General features: G+C 26.5%; 1 protein-coding gene across 1 annotated transcript in view; it reads left to right on the forward strand.

The window, feature by feature from the left end:
* Positions 1 to 42: 42 nt before the first annotated feature.
* Positions 43 to 22,168, forward strand: part of LOC103571239 (MAP kinase-interacting serine/threonine-protein kinase 1) — a 37,495-nt gene continuing 15,369 nt past the window's right edge. Inside the window, exons 1-2 of the mRNA XM_008549329.3 lie at positions 43 to 271; positions 17,732 to 17,843. Of these exons, the coding sequence (XP_008547551.1) occupies positions 242 to 271; positions 17,732 to 17,843 (142 nt within the window). The 5' untranslated portion in view covers positions 43 to 241. The remainder of the gene's footprint in view (positions 272 to 17,731; positions 17,844 to 22,168) is intronic.

Below are 22,168 nucleotides of genomic sequence, written 5' to 3' on the forward strand. Positions count from 1 at the left end.
TTAATAAATTAGACGTGAGTTTGAATGCGCAAAGTCGAGTTATCAAAAATAGGAAAACGTGGAAATAATGGATTTACCGGTTTTTAAAAATAATAAATAATAATTGGAAATAAATGGTAATATTGTATATCGTAAATGCGCAGATATTTATCGATAGTTATAGATTGTAAAAATAATTTAATACGGACGCGTCACTGGCAAGTTAAATCATCAAATGGGATAGTCACTGCAATGTGTGCTGATGGGCTGCGATATGGCCGGTTCAAGAACGGTGAGCTTTTTACTTTTTTATTTGCTGATATAATTCATTATAATTTAAAATAAAGTAGCAAATGATCATTTAAATGATTGATCATAGTTTTTAATTTGTCGGATTTATTTTAAATCGTGATTTTATGTCATTACTTTAATAGACGCGGCGACGCCATATTTTTTGTATCATGTTATAACCATTATTGTTGTTTATTTTGGTTTGCTAAATGTCAACATTGATCATGTACATGATACCGTATCAATGTTTACTTACTATTATGCCAATGTCAATCACTATATCTACAGGTTAGAGTAGTCGGTAATTTTTTTTTTTTTTTAATTTAATTTCTAAATTTTATTAAAATTTCGGAATTCAAATTATAAATATTTTATGAGTTGTTAATTTACATTAACTTTTGTCGATAATTAATAAAAATTTTTGTCATTAATTATTTATTAATTTTATTAAAACTTTACTGCTGGCTAATAGTCGAAAATTGATAATTAATAGTTGAGATTTTAAAAAAAATGAAAAAAAAGGAAGAATTTCAAAATTATTATGTAATATATTGAAAATAAATGAAGCTTTTTCGGTTAAAGGTAGTCTTAAAAAATACTGCGCACTAGTGAGTCACGCGATAATCATCTGCAGATATATATATATATATATATATATATATATATATATATATATATATATATATATATATATATATATATATATATATATATATATATATATATATATAAATATATATGCGTGTATAAACGTATTATACCGTTTTAAAGTTATGGTGGTAACAAAATAAATATTCAAATTAAAAAGGAAATCTTGGAGTAATTAATTAAGATTTTAAATATATTCAAGGTTACTTTGTTTCTAGCGAAACGTGTTCTCTAACATTAAATATAATTTTAAAAAGAGTAAATCTTATCTGTTGATATATTTTTATTTACTCAATAATCAGATATCATTTTTTTAGTAACCAAGACATAACAATAATATTTTTTGTTCTGTTAATTATAATATTATTATAAATTAATTTAATATGTGTGAATTTTATGAATAACAAATTCACTTCACTTTTATATCTTTCAATTTTTAAACTTGGCGGCAATGTCTATTAACAGTTTTTAAACATTTCATAAATTTACGCGGTTATTTTTCTCACATCTGCTGGCTGCAAATATTAGTTTATCAAAGTAAAGAACAAATATTAATAATGCGTTGATAAATTAATTTAAGAATTAGTATACTTGTCAAACTCATTTTTAACTCGGGAAATAAGTGAAGTAATATTTTCTTCAGTATCTTGACTGTTTGAGATTAAAGTTTAAATTGAGGGTGCTAAGCTGTTGATAAATAACCGGTTTATTTTCGCTATAGTTTTGGACCTGTGTTTCCTCATATGCGTGCTTTCGTTTATTCCGACCTTTTAAACTTTCAATTTCAAGAGATTAAAATAATTGTGACTAATTTGGAGCAATTTCGAGTTTCAAATTTAAAAAAAAAATTTCTAGCCAGTGTAATGACGTACATACAATCAATTGTAGTTTTGGCTCTGCTGTGGCTTCTCAAATTCGTACTTTTTTTTTTTTGACCTTTTGAACTTTCAATTTCTAAGGACTGAAAAAATTACAAGTGGCAATTTTTGGTTTTAAACTTTTTTTAAAAGTTTCCTAAGGGATCACATTAATTAATTAATTTCTCTAGATCTTATAATTTTATTTACATGTATACATATCAAGTATCAGCACTTACACTTACGCTTTTCTAAATTAGTATTGATAGCATGTAGAAAGACATCACTGATAAAATACAAATATAATTTAATGCTCATTAATTCTTTACCGCGTCCGTGTTTAAAAACAAAAAGTAATAATCTGCGGTCGGTCGTCGCTCAAAAACATTCAATATCATGTGTACAAACCAAGAATACTTATGAGCTATCTAGTTAAATACATTACATACATTATACATATTTATTTATTATCATTAATGTCTACAACATCTAACTTAAGGATTGAAAAAAAAAAAAAAAAAAAAATGAAGCTTTAAATTAAGTTAAATTACAATCGGTCAAAGATAATTTCGCGTGAAGACAGCTTGTAGATCCAGGTCACGGTCTCCCACTAAATAACTTTTAGTTTCTCTTATATCACATATATGTATAAACCAATAATAGCTACTGAATACATGACTGTATTTTTCCACTCAATAAAAATTTATGTTTTTTTTAAATTTCCATCATCAATAAAAAATAATTTATAAATATCAAATCTTATAACAAACAAATACATATATGCGATAAATTTTTATCAAATTTATGTTACTGAAATAAGCATGAATGTCATATTTGTCAATAAATATCAGTATAAAAAATAATTTACTCATATTTTATAAATAAATTTAATGTTTTCTTATTATTTAACATTCTGATGACAATTGAATTATAAAAAGTATAAGAATATGAATATATAAGATTATAAATCAATAGAAAGAGTATAAATTTTTTTTGTTTATTCATAAATAGATAACAAATTTATATATAATGTAAAAATGAAAGAGTAAACATGGCACTGCGCCCATTATCCCAGAGGATTTACGTAGAGGAAATAGACAGAATTAACTCACAAGAGATAAACTACGTATATAAACGTTTTAACGAGTATATTATATGCAGTGTATGTGCTTGAGATCACGTAGGCATTTAAATGATATTTTTAAAAAAATATATATACATGTACATTGTATTTTTTTTAAATTTTCGGCGGTTATTGTTTGAAATACGGTGGTAGTATGATAGTACACATGTCTTACGTGACATAATTTACATCATTTGTTGACAAGAAGTAATCGCGGGTTGAAACGAAGGGGAAATATTTAAACGCAATCTCATGCACTCAAGGACAAGCGAACGATGAACTCACTTGCTGTCTTTATTCACTAATCAAACATGTAGGGAACATATTAATCTAGATAATTTATGTTTAGCTTGAATGACAATTTTCATTCAATTGCATTTCGTCATTCACTTTTTATTTTCTTGAAAAAATACATTTTTAAAATTTAGAAAAAGACGATTTATTAATTGGGAATACGTGAAAAAACTTTTAAATATTTTATATCGTGCAAATATATATAAAAAATGTTATTAAAATTTTACTGTGTCAACAAACGTGTTTTAAAATCGCGTTTAATGACTCAGTGACTAATATGCCAAGTGTGTAACCAAAATTAACATAACACAAAACCAGTACAGTATATATTATATATGACGATGTAGCAATTAATTATCTTTTAACTAAGAATTTTATTGTCGCACTATATATTAGAATCATCAGCCACCGACGGGTGTTTTTATTTTATTTTTTTAATCTTATTAATTCTTATAAAGCTGGTATGCTATTAGTAACAAGGCCATTGTGACTGGCGTTAAATGTTTTAAGCGATAAAGCCTGTCTGTTTACGTGGATAGTATGTTTGTCATTTAGTTTTTTTTTCTGTTCTAAGTTAATAAATTAATTTTTTTTAACGGGTTACATTTAGTCATAAGAGAAAAAATGATCATTTTCATGTTCTTTTTTTTTTTTTTTATTTCTGTCTATCGTAAAATGCATTTTTATCATCATAATTAAATATTTAAACTTTAAAAAATTATTAACGCTTTTTTAATTATTTTTTTTTTACCGTGCGATAATTACTGTAGTTTAAAGCTTGTTTGTTTAGAATAATTATTAATGATGATTACTTTTAAAAACTGGACGGAGAATTTTACAAAAAATTTATTTTTTTAAAACGTTCAATTTGTAGCCTAATAAATATTTTGTTTGTTATCCTGGAAAAGGAAAAAAACATTTAGATTTCTAGTTTTTTATATAAAAAACAATTCTATGAAATTTTTAATGATACGATCCAGTAGTTCTTTTAATTAGATATAAATTTTATTAGATAAAAAATCGTAAACAAATATTTTCTGTATTTCATAAGATAAGAAAATATATTAACTCATGATTAGAAGTAACTTGTTATTAAAAAAAAAAAAAACTGTAGTTTCATACGTCAAATTAATACAGAATATTAAAATATCATAGCCTGTATGAAGACGTATTATATAATTTAAAAATAAAAATATATTGCAAGTAACTATGGCGCACCCAAAAAGATAACCCACGTAACGAGTGTTTGTGTATTTTATTTTTTTTTTTGGTTTTATTATTACCTCAATAATATTATGAGATAATGAATTATACATTTATAAAGATAGCCGTTATCTCAAGTCTTACTTCATGCTAAATACGTTATTATTTATTTGTTATTTTCAAGCATAAACATACGACGATGATTAATAGATCTTCTATTCGTTTATTACCATAATGTCTTTCTCACTGCTATTATTTTTTGCTGATACTCTAAAGATAGGAGAGTAAACATCTCGTGTATCTGACACACGGTCTTGTTGGCTATTTTTATTGCGCAATACAATCCGAACAATCTTATTGACAACTGATACTATAGATTTTAATAATAGATCGTGTTTATCATTAATTTAATAAACAAATATATATAAAATATTCTTATCATTTCATTATTTTATTCTACACAGAAAAAAAAAAAGGATTTCTTGTCGCAAGAAATTTGCATTCGCCCCAAAAACAATTTTTACGTAACTCAAGAAATATTTTGCACTGAGTTAAAAGTAAAAATTTTTTGCGTTCAATTCAGAGTGCAAAATATTTATTGACGTACGTAAAAATTTCTTACGACAAAAAATTTTTTCTAGTAAAAAAATTTTTGTTTTTAATTTAAAATGCAAAATATTTTCTGCACCAATAAATATTTTTTTTTCTGTCTACAAATGATTAATTATGTAGATAATAAAAGTACAATTTAAAGGATAATTATTTGATTGCGCTGATTAACATAACATTGACGGTATTATTGTATAGCCAAGTTATATTATATTAGGTATGGTCATGGAGTATAGTAGTGGTAGAGTGCCAAGAATCGTTTCAACTACGTAATAACGATTCTGTCCAATTAAACTGCTCATGGTCAATACATTATTGAATAAATTTATAAATTAAATATTAAATATCAAGATGGACTAATGATCGTCACATTAAATTAGACGTACACGATTTTACTTGATATCTAGTATTTTTTTTTACGGGGAATAATAAACATTAATGACGATTAAATAGATAAACTAATTAATCGCTAATGGGTAATTAAATAATGAGGAAAAAAAATAGAGTGGCATTGATTCATCAATAATCACCTTGATAATTGCATTGATAAATATATATGTGGTTACGGGATGTGATATATATGAAGTCGGATAAATTTTCCGGGTAAATATTACTACAATTCTCATGGTCATTAGGTGAAAATAAAATGCTTATTTGTACAAATAATATGTATGTATATATTTAAGAGAGACAAGGCAATAAATAAAATACTGAAGACATTTGAATTATTTTTATTATTATTCAGAGAAAAAAATAAAACAACATCTGATGACTATTGTTTTGTAAATATATTAAATTTATAACGGACCTTGAATTAGACAAATAGGTGTGAAAAACTTATTTTAATGAATTATAATTATAAAATATACTGTAAACAATATATCTAAAAGTGATTTCCGTGAAAAATGAATAGATGTGAGAGAAACGCATAAAATAAAATACAAATGTGTTGGCATTATGCTATCAGAATGTGAATAGACAGCGTTGTTGTATTTGATCGTTAATATTATTGAGGAGAAAGGAAGTGGGAATGCATGTGCCAAGTGAGGAATATCGTGAGTCGCTAGGAATGCACAAACAAATCGCGAAAACCTTCAACTGTGGATATTTTTAATCTTAAAGTAATTTATATAAATAAATTTATTTATTAATCTATTTTTAATTTTTTAATTTATTATAAATATCAGCTTCAATAACAAACGTCACCAGTTTTTATCATAACGCTCTATATATTTAATGATAATTGTTTGCTTTAAATATTTTTTTTATTGCCAGGAAAAATTCAGATAAAAAGTTAAAAATAATTTAAGTGATAAAAAAATTTTTCTGTCGTTTGAAGGGAAAATTATCATTTTATTTTAAACATTATCAAATCCCTACTGCTTATTAATACAAAAAATTTAATACCAGTAAATTTTATTTTATTAAGCTTAGTGAAGGAATTTTTCTAATTAAAATTTGAATTATTATTAATATTAAAGTATTTCCAAGTAATTTCATTAATTAAAATAATTAACACACTTAAAACATATTTAATTAATATGACAAAATTTAATTGATATAAAAATTGCTACATCTTTTTATTTAGTATCGAAAAACGGTGAAAATTATTTCTAAAAGTAATTTTTACATATTTTTCGCTTAATTTTTTTTTTTTTTGTACATAAAAGAAAATTTATTTTAAAAAATACACGAAATATTTGAACGTGATGTCACATAAATACAAAAAAAGAAAAGATGATGTAAACTTCTTAGGAAAATTCATCAGAATGTGGCGTGACTAATTTTTCGAAGCCCTTCATATCAGGCGTACCCATAATATAAATTATATTGAAACTTGAAACGTGAACGGAAATTTTCAATGTTCCTAAACAAATTTTAGCCTTGAACCTCCAACGTCCCTTAAGTAAATTAAAATATCATTGCATCAGCCTCTTAGAAATTTTTCTAACAGTCAACAAAAAACAAAATACGTCATCTCTGAAACTTATATATAATTAGAGTTCAAATACAGGGACGTAAATTAGAGTAATTATAAGTAATAACACAGTAATGCCATGATATCTGTTTAAGAAACGTTTATAATTATTTTATTGACTTTAAAAATTTAATTATACTTGAATGGAAAGTTTTTTACTTTGGTTACGATAAATTACTGATGACCAAAAAGGTCTGAAAAAAATTGATTGGTTTTTATCTTTAAAATTACGAGTAAAAATATGTTTAATTTAAGAGAATTTACATTACGTTAAATAATTAAAAGTTGCAGTACAATGTAGAGCGCGATTAATTATAAATGTAGCAATAGAATAGAACAACAGCGCACATAATATGCTATTTTAATTTACTTATTTTTCCATTGTACGTTAAATATTAATACCAAAATTATTATTATTATTTAACAATAGCCAATGATTGGCCGTTGGCAATATTACAGTAATGTTTAGACCAATGAATACTACTGAGCAATGTAAATGCATTTGTGCATGACCTCGGGCTAACTAATTGCATCCCTTCAGTAGAATATGGCGTTTATTAAAGTCCTGTCTCCTTGTTTGATCGATTCAATAGGCCTTTGCTCTTTAGCTCATTAATCTGTATGAATTTTATACATATATATTATAGTACAAACAAAAAAAAAATTTTATTCTGTGTAGAATTTCCTTTCGTCAAAAAATCGAAAATTTTGAGTTTAAAAACTTTTTTCGCGGTTCATATTCACTAGATAACTTCTCAAATAATTAATGTCCAGATTGATTCTTATTTTGTTTTTTTATTCTACTTGACAATATAAATTCTATAGTAACTTTATTAATTATCTTTTTAATTAATAAATTGATACTTTTGAAATAAGTGCGTATAAAAAATAACACGTGTCAAAATAAAATTTTTATAGCTGTTTACAATTATCTATTTGATATAATTTTATAATTATTAGACTCAATTTATTTTTCAGTTGCACATACAGTTTTTGTAACTTATCAAATGTACATAAAGTTAAAGATAAAGTTTGTTAATTCGGCCTTCAATATTATTACGACGTAGGAAATTTTCTTTCACTAAGTTTTTTTTTTTTTAAATTGTCAACAATTTAAATAATTGGAAAATTATTTAAGTTTTCTTTATCGTGAGCACATGGCAAATGACAAAACCTCCAATAATATTTATAATTCTATACACATATATATTTATACTCATACATAAATCCATGTATGTAATAAAATATATTATTTCAATTGAATTAAAAATTTATCAAATAAATAAATGACAAAAGTTTATTTATAAATTTTATAAAAAATGATGAAACATTTGAAAATATTAAACGAGTCAAGGTTTACAGAATTAAAAACAGTGTCAAACAAAGTAAAGTATACACGGATTATTAAATAATATTAATCGATAGCGCCGACGTCACATCGTGCGGTCAAATGATTAAAAAAATAAAAAAATCAGAACATATTGTTCTAAGTAAGTTTAATAATCTTACACAACCTGATAATTTATTCAGCACGACATAATACACTTTTTTTCATCATCCTTTGAATTATGTTACTGTGCTAAAGTATCTGCTTTTATAACCGCATTTTTCGGGTTTCATTCTTACGTCTTACATCAATTTATACTAGACTGTGCAACATACCCCTGCAGTTAAAAGCTTTCGTATGACCTAATGTATTATAGAAACATTTAAATATTATTATTTATTCACAATTAAATTACCATTGAAAACGTATAGTAAGAGACTTACGATGATATTTATGAATTTATATTAATAATTCATTATCATTGTAGCTTTTTACAATAATTATTTTAATATCATGTCAACGACCTTCTATTATCGACATAAACTCTTTGACAATTCAACTGTCTGTGCAGAGAGTTCACGATAAATCCAGTCATTCTTATACTCATTATTTATTCATATTCTTATCATCCATTATTTATTGCTTATTACATACAAATATAAGCAATATTATTTAATATAAAATATACTTTTATATCATAGAAATTTATTATTTATTAGTATTATTAATCTATAAAATTGATAAATAAATTAAACTCACGAATATTGAAATTTTTTTAAAAGTTATATAATTAGTTTGAAGCTGGTCGCAAAACGGCTGTTTTATAAATATCTAATTTTTGTTAAACTTTCCTGAGTCGAAATCTAAGGCATACTTTTAACCTAAATGAGCATTGAAAATTTATATTAAACTTTTAGGACATAATCATTGTAAAAGCTTGAAATGAACCAACTTAGACTTACAAAGACTTGAATTAGACCTACAAAGACATATATCAGAAACGAATGAGATCAGAATTTTTTGAATCAACTTTCTGCTAACCCCAGGCTGCTTCTAGGTGTCATTAATCTACTGATAAAATCGCTGGATCACTTGCACCAATTTTTTACTAGTCTTAGAATTTTTTAAATCGACCCTCTATTAGTCCCAGGCTGTATGTAGGACCCAATCCACCCTTGGGTGTCATTAGCCCGGAGAAATGACTGGATCACTTGCATCAATTCTCCAGTAGTCTGCGAATTTAATAATTTTACCTTTTTGTAGTATTCCTTGCAAGTCCTCTCTTCTGTTAAATCTAGCTACGTTCATTTCATGACTTATGTCTCTCTAAGTCTAATTTAAGCCTCCATAAGTCTAAGTAGGTTCAAATCAAGCCTTAGTAAGTTTTAGTAGGTCCATTTAAAGCTTTTACAATTATTGTCCTATAATGTAGTTTTTTGAGGCTCATTTAGATTCAAAGTATGCCTTAGATTTTGACTAGGGTTCATATAAATATTTTTTGGAGTATTTTAAAAAAAAAATTTCAAATCAGAAATAAAAAATCAAATTCAAATTAACTGATCGTAACTTACAGAGGTTTAGTTGTACTGCATATATATTTTAATATATAACATATAAGAAGACTAGAAAACAATTAAAATTAAAAAAATGAAGTATATAAATAATTAAATTTGTTTAACAAAAAAAAAATATATTTTCTATTTTTAGTTAAAAGCAAATTTAGGTCAGAAACGAAAATTGCGTAAAATAACCCGCAGGTTGTGTTTTAAGCTTGCATGTATACTTAGCAATTTTAACATAAGTAATAATTTTATTTGTCTATCAAAAAAAAAGTAAAAATATATATTGTTATCTTTTGATAATAAAATTAAAGAATAATAAATCATAAATTATATGGAATAAAAGTAAAATATAATATTTCTGCAGTTCTTAACAAACTGTCAACATTCTCGACAGCAAGTGCACATGCATGCAATTTATTTATAGAACGATATGCGTATTCATGCGCAATATTTGACGACAATCGCGTGACCGAGTGGTTGGACGAGGTCAGTAAATAGTATTCAGCCACAAATATTTTCCCTCGTACATTTAATTAAATGCTGCAATTATAATATGTAGTAATTAATACAACCATCAATAATATCAATACCCATTTATGTTTTACTTACTGCTAGTATATACATATACATAATATATATTTATTTGTTTTGTTATCATTAACACGGTACGAGTAAATTAAAGTATAATCAGTCTTAACGACGTCATTAAACTCACTTAAAGGTAATGAAAAAAATCTTATTGACATTTAATTCTCGCCACTACATATATACATATATTTATGTGTAATGATAAGTAAAAGCTTTGATAATATAACAAGCTTAATCCAACTTAATAGTTTTGTTTTTTCTTAATCAGCCAACCAGTCAAGGTTTTTTTCCCTCTTCTTATATCACACCAATCATGTATTATATGTTTAAGTGAATTATGCACGTGTATAAATATATATATATATATATATATTGTCTTTCATCGTTGAAAACCGCCAAACTCTATATTTTTTAGAAAATAACTTTTTTTGCATTTTCTCTTAGCAATCGTTGCAAAACACATTTTCAATGCATGATTTAATGCAAGAGGCCCAGTGCCTGATCAGGGAACTAGTACTCGATCACTCATGTATTTGTATATCTATATTTACGAAATTTTACTAAATATAGATTTACAAATCCATGAAGTTATCAAGTACTAGTTGCCCGATCGAGTACTAGGTTTTTTTTACCTTACATTTTTTTTTAAATTTATCGAATTTTTGAGTTATGTTTTTGTAAAAAAACCGCCAAACTCCATCGAAAATTAAAAATGAAATGGATCAAAAACCACGATAAAAAATATTTTTTCTATGCACATTAAAAGAAATTAGGTCTTGGACAATAAAAATGTCTACTTTTTTTAGAGTTAGGCAGTTTTCAACTGAGAATGTTATACATAATATATTATATATTTTTGTAATACATGATGCGAGATATTTTAAAAGATCTCACCCTCCCATGTACACAACAATAATAAATTTGAAACGCATGAACGCGTAATGTACAATTAAGTGCACCAGCTAGAGCAGTAAAAGATGAGTAGCGAGATATGTGCGCGTTTTTTTTTTTCGTTAACTCAAAACAGCGTGTAGAATGGAAAGGAAAAGGATGTAGAGCATTTCATTTGTGTTAGTCGTAACTTAGTGTACGTATATCCCAATAAAGTCAAGGTTTTCTGATGAGTTGGCGTAACAGAGCGATGTACGATCCACGATTTTATGTACCACGTCATGTGCGGCCAAACTAGTTAATTGCAGTCTCAAGAATAAGAAAAATAAAGTATTATTTATATTTATTTATTCTTATTAATAGACTCATTGGTTGGATTTTATTGAAATCTGTGTTTAGCTTCTTCATTTAAAATTTAATTTTTCGCGGGAAAAAATATCTAGAATCATGATAGAACAGGGAGGCCAATCGAATCAGAATATGCTCCGATACATCAATCACCTATGAGATAAATCACCTCGACTGGTTGCAAACTGTTGGATTTACGATCATCTTCGCGAATGTATGACTCACACCCACTCTATATTGTTTACTCTACCTTTTTTTTCCTCTTATTAAATTAACGACCAAATAAACAAAGACATAAAACTTGATAATGTCAATAATAAAAAAATAACACTTTATATTTATAAAAATATAAATTTATATATTATATCCATATATATATATATATATATATATATATATATATATATATATATATATATATATATATATATCGCAAAGTTGGCGGTTTTGAGGTAACTTCAATGATAAACATACTTTAAACGTTTATTTTATGCAACTAGGTTTATTTAGAAATTGTGCAATTGCAAAAATAGCCCCATTTTGTTAGACGACCCAAAAAATTTTTATTTATCTCCACATTAAAATTTTTAATTTCACGTGCATAAATAATTCATTAATGGCTCAACTATACAATAAATTATTGAGTAAATATTTAAAATAAAAAGGCGATATTATAATAAAAATGAATTTTTATTAAACACACGTAATAGGCCAACAATAATAGTAAACCCAGTCCAGTCGAAGGACTGGTGTGAGTTTAACGACCTGTAAATATTAATAATAATATATAAAAAAAAAAATAACCGCAAGAGAGTGTAGTATAAAATAAACAATTAGCATGGCTAAAGTGATGTCGTGATGAAATAGCAAAACCTCGACGAGCATTCACTAGTTTTACTACACTAGGTGTCGCGAAGCTCGCAACAATTCCACCGCAGCTACCTCTCCTCGACAACTAAACTCTACGTCTATTCTCGGGTCACTCAAGTTCATTGGCTCTTTTTAACTACCATGCTCGTATTGCATGTACTTGCTTACATACATATATATATACATATATACTTATATAAAATCATCTTCTCCTTTACTCTACATCCACCTCCTCATCATCATCATCACCATCACCATCACCATTACCTTCATAATTTTCATCATAATCATCCTCCATTCACTGCACCAGTTTATTCTTAACTTAAAACGAGCTTAATATAATATCAGCGACACAGCGACGATGACGATTACGATTACTGCTATTATAGGATTAAAACACTCGACGGTAATTTACGAAATAATAATCGCTACCTAATGCTACATGAACATGTACTTGTCTTTTTGTGCACTCTTGCTCAATCGGCGACAACAACTACAGCACCAGTACTCATATTAATGTTTGTTGAACCTGGTATGAGTCACTGACCGACTAGATAAACCACATAGACAACCCATTCCTCAGCTCCTAGCTCAGCCCATCCATTTCATATATATTTTATATTTATTTACGTCTATAACGCAGATAATAACATATTTTCTCTTGCCGGTTTTTTAGTTTGTTCAGACAGCTTAATAAATAAATTATACTTATTTACTACTTAGTGCACACATTAATTGAATAAAAATTCAAATGGAAATTATTTTTATGTAAAAATGGAATACTAAATATTTATATAAAATAGGGTAATTTAATAATTATTTTTTTAGATTAACAATTAGTATGTTATTTTGAAAACTAGTTAATTATTATATCGGAGGTATAAATTTAAAAATAATTTATAACGTGCATTGAAAAAGAAAATGATAATTACACTAAAAAAATTGCGGATTGAATCTGGAGTGAATGCGGATTTAAATAAAATATCACTCCGCCGGAAAAGTAAACTCCCTTTTTACTCCGTATGCAGAGTGATTTTTTTTAAACTCCAGATTTCCGAGTGACGGAGTGAATTAAACCCCGTAATCCAATTTTTTTGCAGTATATCAAATAAAATAAATTATAGTCGTGATTTAAAGTTAGTAAATTAATATATCTACTAATTTAAAGTAAAAAAATCAACTACGAAATAACGAAATTAAAAGGATAATTTTTTTCAGTGTAAAAAAAAACACAAATGATGAAATATTATTTTGAATAAATTATAATTTATTTATTTGCTCAGTCTATTATTCCACGGTAATGTAAACATCGTGTCATTGTATAATAATTAAAAAAAAAAAATTCCTCATGTTAAATTCATGTTGCAAACAAACGTTGCGTATCGATAGATGTTTAAATTCACTATTTTTATAACATATATTTTTTCATTTACACTCCATTCATTCTTTATTTAGTATTGTTATTTTTATGTAATTTCTCACTCTTTATTATTATTATTATTATTATAAATTACAACTAATGCTAATGCTCATGCTAATTGATTAATTAAAACACTAAGTATTTATTGCTATCGTATTTTTACAATACCGTCGCGGTTGTTTTTGTTATTCTTCAGCTCGTAACATAACGTATTATAATTTATTCCTATGCTTCCTGTGTTGCTGATAATACATTAAATCCCGTCACACCTTCAAGTGGGTCGCGTCAATTCGTTGCCGATATATATGTACATGTATATTCTCTAAGCCTTGAATATTAATAGTTTCATCAAAAACAAATAATAAATAACAGTTAAGAGAAAGTAAATCAATATAAATATAAATTTAAATTTCTTCCGATATATATATATTATTTACTCAATCAAATGTTAAGTAGATGTTTATTCTACATGTACATATTTGTTTATATATACATATATATTTATAAATGTTAAGTTGTATTCCCACAGGTCTATCGACCTTTTGCCAATAGATTATTATTATTTCTATTTCACTGTACATATATATGTATGTATCGTATGTAATATAGAAAAAAAAAGAGCAAAACGTCACGATTGATAGAAATAATTCTATTGTAATCATTGGAGCGTAAAAGCTCCTCAGCAAATAATGTTATCCTGTCTAGGCGTGGTGATCTTTCAGCTTCTTTCCTTTCTCTCATTTTCTTTTTGCCTATTATTTTTTATATACCTCTTATATATTTATTTATCATTATTATTGTTGTTGTTGTTAGTTGTGGTAGTAGATAGTAGAAGTTCGTAGTTAGTAGTCGGTTGTAAAAAGAAAAAGGAATATAGCAACAAACAGACGCTAATTGTAGTCCTTTCACAGACACAACTCGTTACTTCTTATATATATGTGTGTACTCTCGTGTCAAGACACTGTGACAATTGTTAAGTAGGAACATTTAACCGTCATATAATAATATAGCAAGTAATGAGCTATAGAAATCACAATAAAATAAAATTACAACTTTTTATAATGACGTTTATTTGAACTTAATTTTTACCTTTTGAATATTTAATACTAAAGTTTGTCATTATTAAATTTATTTAATTATAATTTTAATTATTAATTTAATGGTAAAATATATAAAAATAAAAATAGATAAATTATGAAACGCTGGGGAATATATTGGGAATTAAAAATAATATAGTGAAAGAAATATGTAAGTCAGATTTTAATTTAATCTTACAGGTCATTGACTTGACATTATTAGAGTCTTAAAAAAAAAATATATGTATATTTATAATACTGACGCAACTAAACTGTTTTTGTTTAATTGTCGTCCGTGTAAAGATAAGTTTAGTTGATCAAAATGTAAAGATGACCTCGCTTTCACCAATGGAAACTTTTTTAACCTCAACAAATTTCTTTATAAAATAAATATATCGATAAAGATTCACTTATCCAATTATTATTTAATTTACCCACCCTCTGGTGGTAACAAATATTTTTCCGGTGAAATATCAATTTAGTTTATTTGAAGATAATATTACGAGTAATCGAATTTGACTAATAACTTTCGATAACACAATAAATTAATTAAATTAGCACCCAAATGGGAAAAAGTAGGATATCTATCAGTAACTTGATATTGGCCGATACTTACTATTTTTCAAACTTTAACATTACCACCTACATTACAATCTGTTAATAAAATATATTTTTTTCTCACTTTTATTCACAGAGCTTATGATTAAATCAGTTGCCTAATTTCGAAATCCAGAAGCATTTATTTTTTTTTAGTATTTTATACTCTACGATATCTTTTTGCTTATTGTCCTATTCTCATTTATATGACTTTTTTTTCTTTTTTTTTTTTTTTAAATAAGAAGTTAAAAGAAGTTAAAATTTGTCTCTCACTAAGTCAATAATTTATTCTTTTATCTCATAAAAGGCATAATTATAATTATTTTCAGTTAATTATTTATTTAAATTTATTTAACAATTAAATACCTGAATATATGAAAATTCAATCGTGCTTTCTATATACATATGACATGATACTCATATTGGTTTTATAGTATAATTAATTACACCCGGTTAAATGAATTTAAATTCATCAGAACCAATTTCCGGTCTTCAATAATTACTGTTACGTTGTAAAAATTTTCAGATTAAATCTGGAGTAAATTCGGAGTGGATGACTGTGTATTTATTTAATCATCTTGGAGTAGTAAAATTCACTCTAAAGAGGAGTTTATTTTAATATTGAAGCTCCGGTTTGAAATAAAATTCATTCCTAAAAGGAGTTCATTCAAATATTCAAACTCCGAATCGGACTTAAATAAAATCCGTGATAACTTTGTATTTACCCCCGATTTTTTACAGCGTACGTTTATTGCTAATAATAAAAAAATTATCAAAAATATGAACTTTAACCCTCAAAAGATCTAAGAGCAAAAAAACAATATAATTATCTGAGAAGTCATAAGTTGATATAAAGAATCATCGAAAGTTCATACACGTGTCGTCAATCTTTAATACTTTTTTTTCGATTAGCAAAAATTACTCAAGACCTTGAGAATTATTTTCGATGAGACTATAGAGTAACCTTGTGCCCAGAATTCTACGCGTGGCAAATCTTTTTTTTTCTTTATTTTTATTTTACATTCGCCGTATTCGCCATGGGCACTAAGTAAGTATTAACAGAAGCAGCCCACAGCAAAAGAGTCTTTATTTTTTTCACTATTTTTATCTTATCAGCCAAACGAAAATTAAACAACAAAGACTACTGTTACTTATATTATATTCGAATAAATAACAAGTAAATATATGTAAATAATAAACTAAGCAATGTAAACATTTTTTTATTACTCGTTTTTAAGTAAAAAAAATTCAAGGTGAACTAGATGGTTTTATTAACATCTTAAATATATTAATTAGCTTAAAATAAATAGATAAAAAATTAACAATAGGATTTTTGAGAAAAAATAAGTAAATGAACAAGAATTTATAATTTATAAAAGTTAGTCAACGTAAAGAAGGAAATGATTTTTTTTTACTTTCGTGCGTAACACAAGACAGCGAAAAAATATAAAATCCCCACTAATAATACACGCAAATTTATTTTTGTCTCAAATTTTTTGTTGGCAAATGTTATGAACTCAAAGACCGGTTTTATCCACACACGTTAGTTTAGTTTTTTTATTTTATTTAATACGACACAGTTTGGTTATAAAGTATTAAGTATCCGTGATATGAGAACTTGTCACTGGTTCCCCATATATATATTTTTTCTGTCCCAATGTCATTTATAAAATAGAGGGTGATTTTATTTTATTACTTGTTTATTATGTCCTTCAACTTGGAAGCATATAAGGAAGTTATGGTATTGAAGTTAACAGACGTCTAATCATTTTTGGATTTTTTTTAAAACGATAAATTATTAAAAATAAAATATTTTTAAAAATTGCACCTATAGTTTATTAAATTTTCTACATGTGCATATTTTTAGGTTTTTTTTTTTTTTTTTTTAAATGGACTTGTGGAAAAAAAAATCCGAAAATTGTTAATTGTTTACTAACTTCAGGATCATAAAATTAAATTCTTAAAATAAAAAAAAAATATTTATACTTTATATCGGCACAATATACTTAATATATAAAACAATAAATATTAATAAATATATAAATTATTAATAAAGTTATTTAATTGCAGAATATTCCGAACGATGGTGAGGAGACGTCATCAGAAGTAGTCGAGAGCGATGAGAAACCGGAAGTTAAAATAGACGGATGCGGAAAAGAATCTGCGTCCACTACATCAGCAAGTAAGTAATTACACAACAATATTATAAATAATAATATATAATGTATGATAATAAAAAGTGGTTAGACGTATATTATAGCCTATAGTAATCGATGCCTTAACTTTTTATATTTTATATATATTACATGGAGGTAAAAATTTATAGCTCAAAGAACTTGAGTACTCTACTTGAACTCTAACATTTTATAACGAGTACAATGTACTGGCTATATTTACCTCGAGTACATCACGTGGTACTTTTGTTGCCAATAAAATGAACCTGAGGTTAGCGAGTACTTGTATTTTTAATTGGCAATTATTTAATTATTGATAAATAATTAACAAATAATTAGTCAGCGTCCAATAGATTCAATTGTTTTTTTTTAGTCGATTAATTTTATAATTAAAATTTTTTATAATTTTCACAAAATTTTTCATTTTAATTAATAATGGAAAATTTTGTAAAGGTATCCGATATTTCGGTGGCTATAATTAAGCGATTACTCATTCGGTTTCTAAGTATTTAATAGATTAAACTGTCAGACGGGTTTTGTACTAGTGTTATTATTATTTATTTAATAACAAGCCATCAAAAAGGTGATGTGTATGTATTAGTTTCATGACTCACGATGAAACAAAAGCCTCTGGTCACGAAACCGACGTTATAACCTGGGGAAACTTTCCATCTAATCGTTTTATTTGTTACCATATCTTCTTTTTTTCTTTTATATTAAAATAATAATACGTGTGATGTTAAATTAGATATTTTAATCTAAATTGACAATAAAAAAAAATTTATAACACGAGGATGAAATATAAAATTTAATGTATAAATAATTATTAACAGTCAGTAAAATCACATCGACAATTCTATCGGTATATTTTAAATTTGAACAAATGCTAAAAATGTTTAAATGTATATTTATCAACAAGTGATTGCTATTATCATTCGTTTTATAATAAAATAACAGGACAGATAATTTAAGATTTATTTTAAAAAATTGATAATTAAACACAAGTACGGCCCCCGCTTATTGTTTGTTGTGAAAAATTTTAAAATAAATATTTTTATTTAAATACTTTCATTACATATTTCGATTTGTTTCTCTCTGTATGATTGATAAAAAAAATGACACTTGTTGAGGCTGATGTAATTTTTTTATTTAATTTCATAAATATTGAGTTAATTTATTGAGGAAATTTGGGTTACCTAAATTTTTTTATGACTAAAGAAATTAATAGAATTAGCAGTTTCTCATACTGGGAGACAAATTTATTAAATGTTAATAATATTTAATAAACCCTCCTTGTATTGTAATTAAATTTACAAGTATGTAAGGTAGAAGTTTGATTATTGAGGTTACAAGATGTCCAAATTTATTAAATATATTTAGTATTAATAATAAGTCAATTTTTTGAACCCATTCTCTTATTTTTTACGCTCATATTAATTTAACCAATATATTGTTACTACTAATTTATAAAACATTTTTTAAAAATATGTAAGATATTTTATATTTCCGGGTAAAAAAATTTCAAGCCAAAATAATATTAAAGTTTTTATCAGCCGAAAAAAGACCGAGGTAGTGAACAGAAGACTAAAAACTAGCTAGGCCAAAAAAAAACCGAAAATAGGCTGACTTACTATCGGTCAATTTTCGGGCTGTTCATTAAGAATACTAAAATTTCGGCGTGTTTTCAGCCAACTTTCGGTGTCTTCTGATAAAATTCCATGACTTCAGCATGATTTCAGCCAAATTCAGGCCTCACAATAAAATTTCATGGCTTCAGGGTAATTTCGGCCAAATCTTTTTACCCGGGTTATCACTTCAATATAACCTGGCAATAATTTTGCTTTTACCTCATATGCACAAAATTTAAAATTGATAACAATAAAAATTCATCAAATATAAGGATACAGGTTTTCAAAACCCCAATATATTAGTTGTACAAAATAAATTTGTCCCTATAATAATTAATTTTCTACTCCATAGCCTACGGCAGAGTAAATTATTAAATTTTCCATTTATTTTTTATATGCATTTCACTTAACACACACACACATACACATAAAGCAAATTATTCTAGTCTGCATGACAGAATGCGAGACTACGCAATTGGCTGTCAGTACATTAGACTCTAAATTAGTCACTATCTCGCTCCTTTCATGGTCAGCCCCCATACATTTATATACAATAACATTACCCACACTAGCATAAACATACAAATATACATACATACATATTTAAAAGGGACATACATGTTTGAAGAGTGAGTAGAACATCGTCGGCATTATTCATGACCCCATGATTTCAAGTTCACACTTATCATCATCCAAACTTTGATAAACATAGCGAGTAAAAAATTCAAACGGACCTTAAGTTCTAAACAGTTTACTGTATTCTTATATAAATACATATATTTATTTAAATACTTGACATTATTTTACTAGAGACCATTGGATCGGTTTCATGAGGTAGAGGTATCATAGTATAGCATGCATATACTATTCGACCCAAGCAAGCTCAGGAATATAAACATACATCTACATATAAAAAATATCACATGCATACATAAAATGTACACATCTTCCCACTATTTCCTCCCTGTCTACTCCATTCTACTGAAGAATTATCCGGTTGTGTATCGAGCTCGGGCTCCTCCATTCGCGTCCACAAACCGGTTTCGCGATTCTCCGCGTGTTATTAGACACCAACATTGTACGTATTACTATACAACTCATCGTCTTTATTTCAAATTTTCCATCAGCTCGGTACGTCATATACATACAGCACAAATGTTTTTTATCTTCTGTATATCATAATAGAGATAAAAAAAAAGGTTTAAATTATTTTATAGCTGGTTGATGTTAATAACGGTAAATTTTTTTTTAACTTACACATATATATGTGTTATATATATGTATACATATAAGTAGATAATCTATGTAATTTTCACCGCCGTACGTATCAATGAACTGTATTATTAATCGATAAATTTATGATGTTATGGCAGTACTTGAAAAAAAAAAATCAACGTAACTAAAAATTGGGGAATAATATTTTATTTTAATATAAAACAAAATTAACGTACAATGTAAACGATAATTTAAATAAAACATTTAAAACATGAGTTATACATAATTTTAAAAGACGGTTGAACGTTGATAAACATCGGCCCTGAAGCATTTACTGCAATAATATTGAGAAAGTGTTCGTACCCATCTGCTGTACATTTAATATGTACACTTTTTTAAATTTCATTATGTATTTTAATTTATTTTATTAACTTTTTTCGCTGGATGCTTTGAGAAAGTTATTTTTTTTAGCAAACCCTTTGCTGCTGAATGTCATAAAATTTTTTCCACGAGGGTTTATTTTCGCATGTAAAAAAAGTACAAAGCTATTTTATTAGACATTTTATAATCATGAGCATGGGAAAGTGTAGTAACAATAAATGACTTGTAAGTTTTTTATCCGAGTTGTTATTGCGTCTGTGTAGAGTTTAATCATGTGGAGTATGGAGTACAGTAGTAGTAAAGTCGAGGGAGGATTTTACAACAGTGATACCAAAAGTCGATAGTAACCCGCGCGACCTTCCCCTTGACCTTGAATTGCGTATAACGCATACTGACGCTCCCTTTAGATACTTTGTAACCGACAAATCCATGCAATAGATTCATCAGATCCATCTTATAGTATTCAATTTTACATACATCCAAATGTGCATATATCTATCATCAATAATTATAAATGTGCTTAAATTAGAAAACCAGGTACATTAAATTTTCCCACGAGATGAAGCGAAAAAAGTGCAAGTACTGATGGATATAAACGTATCACCTATGTTGAAACTACATGCATTCAAATCGAGTACAAGTAAAGTTTGTATTAGTACGAGTACCAGTACCTGTACCAATACCTGTACCAGAGACCAGAGTATAGGATACTTTGGTTTTAAGCAAGCGCGCATGTTTGCAAAAACATTAAAACTCCCACTAATGTACTCGCGTGATGCTGTCGTTGCTACGTGGCACATACGTGGATCTTTATAAATCCATTTCTTGATATATAAATTTATAATATAAATTTTTACATCCATCTACAATCAATTTTGTAAAAATTTACATCCAATTGTTCAAATCACTGCTCATTATTTATTATTGCATGATAATATTCTTATACAATCTCATCAATTGACAAAAAATAATAATAAATATATATATTTATATGTCTTCAGTTGAAGTACAATCTGAGATCTTACATCCTAATTTGAAAAATCTAGTTGAAGTTGTTTCGATTGCTTGAGATGGAGAAGACAACAGAGAAAGAAATATTTATAACTGTT

This window comes from Microplitis demolitor, chromosome 1 (genome assembly GCF_026212275.2).
Source record: "Microplitis demolitor isolate Queensland-Clemson2020A chromosome 1, iyMicDemo2.1a, whole genome shotgun sequence".
NCBI lineage: Eukaryota > Metazoa > Arthropoda > Insecta > Hymenoptera > Braconidae > Microplitis > Microplitis demolitor.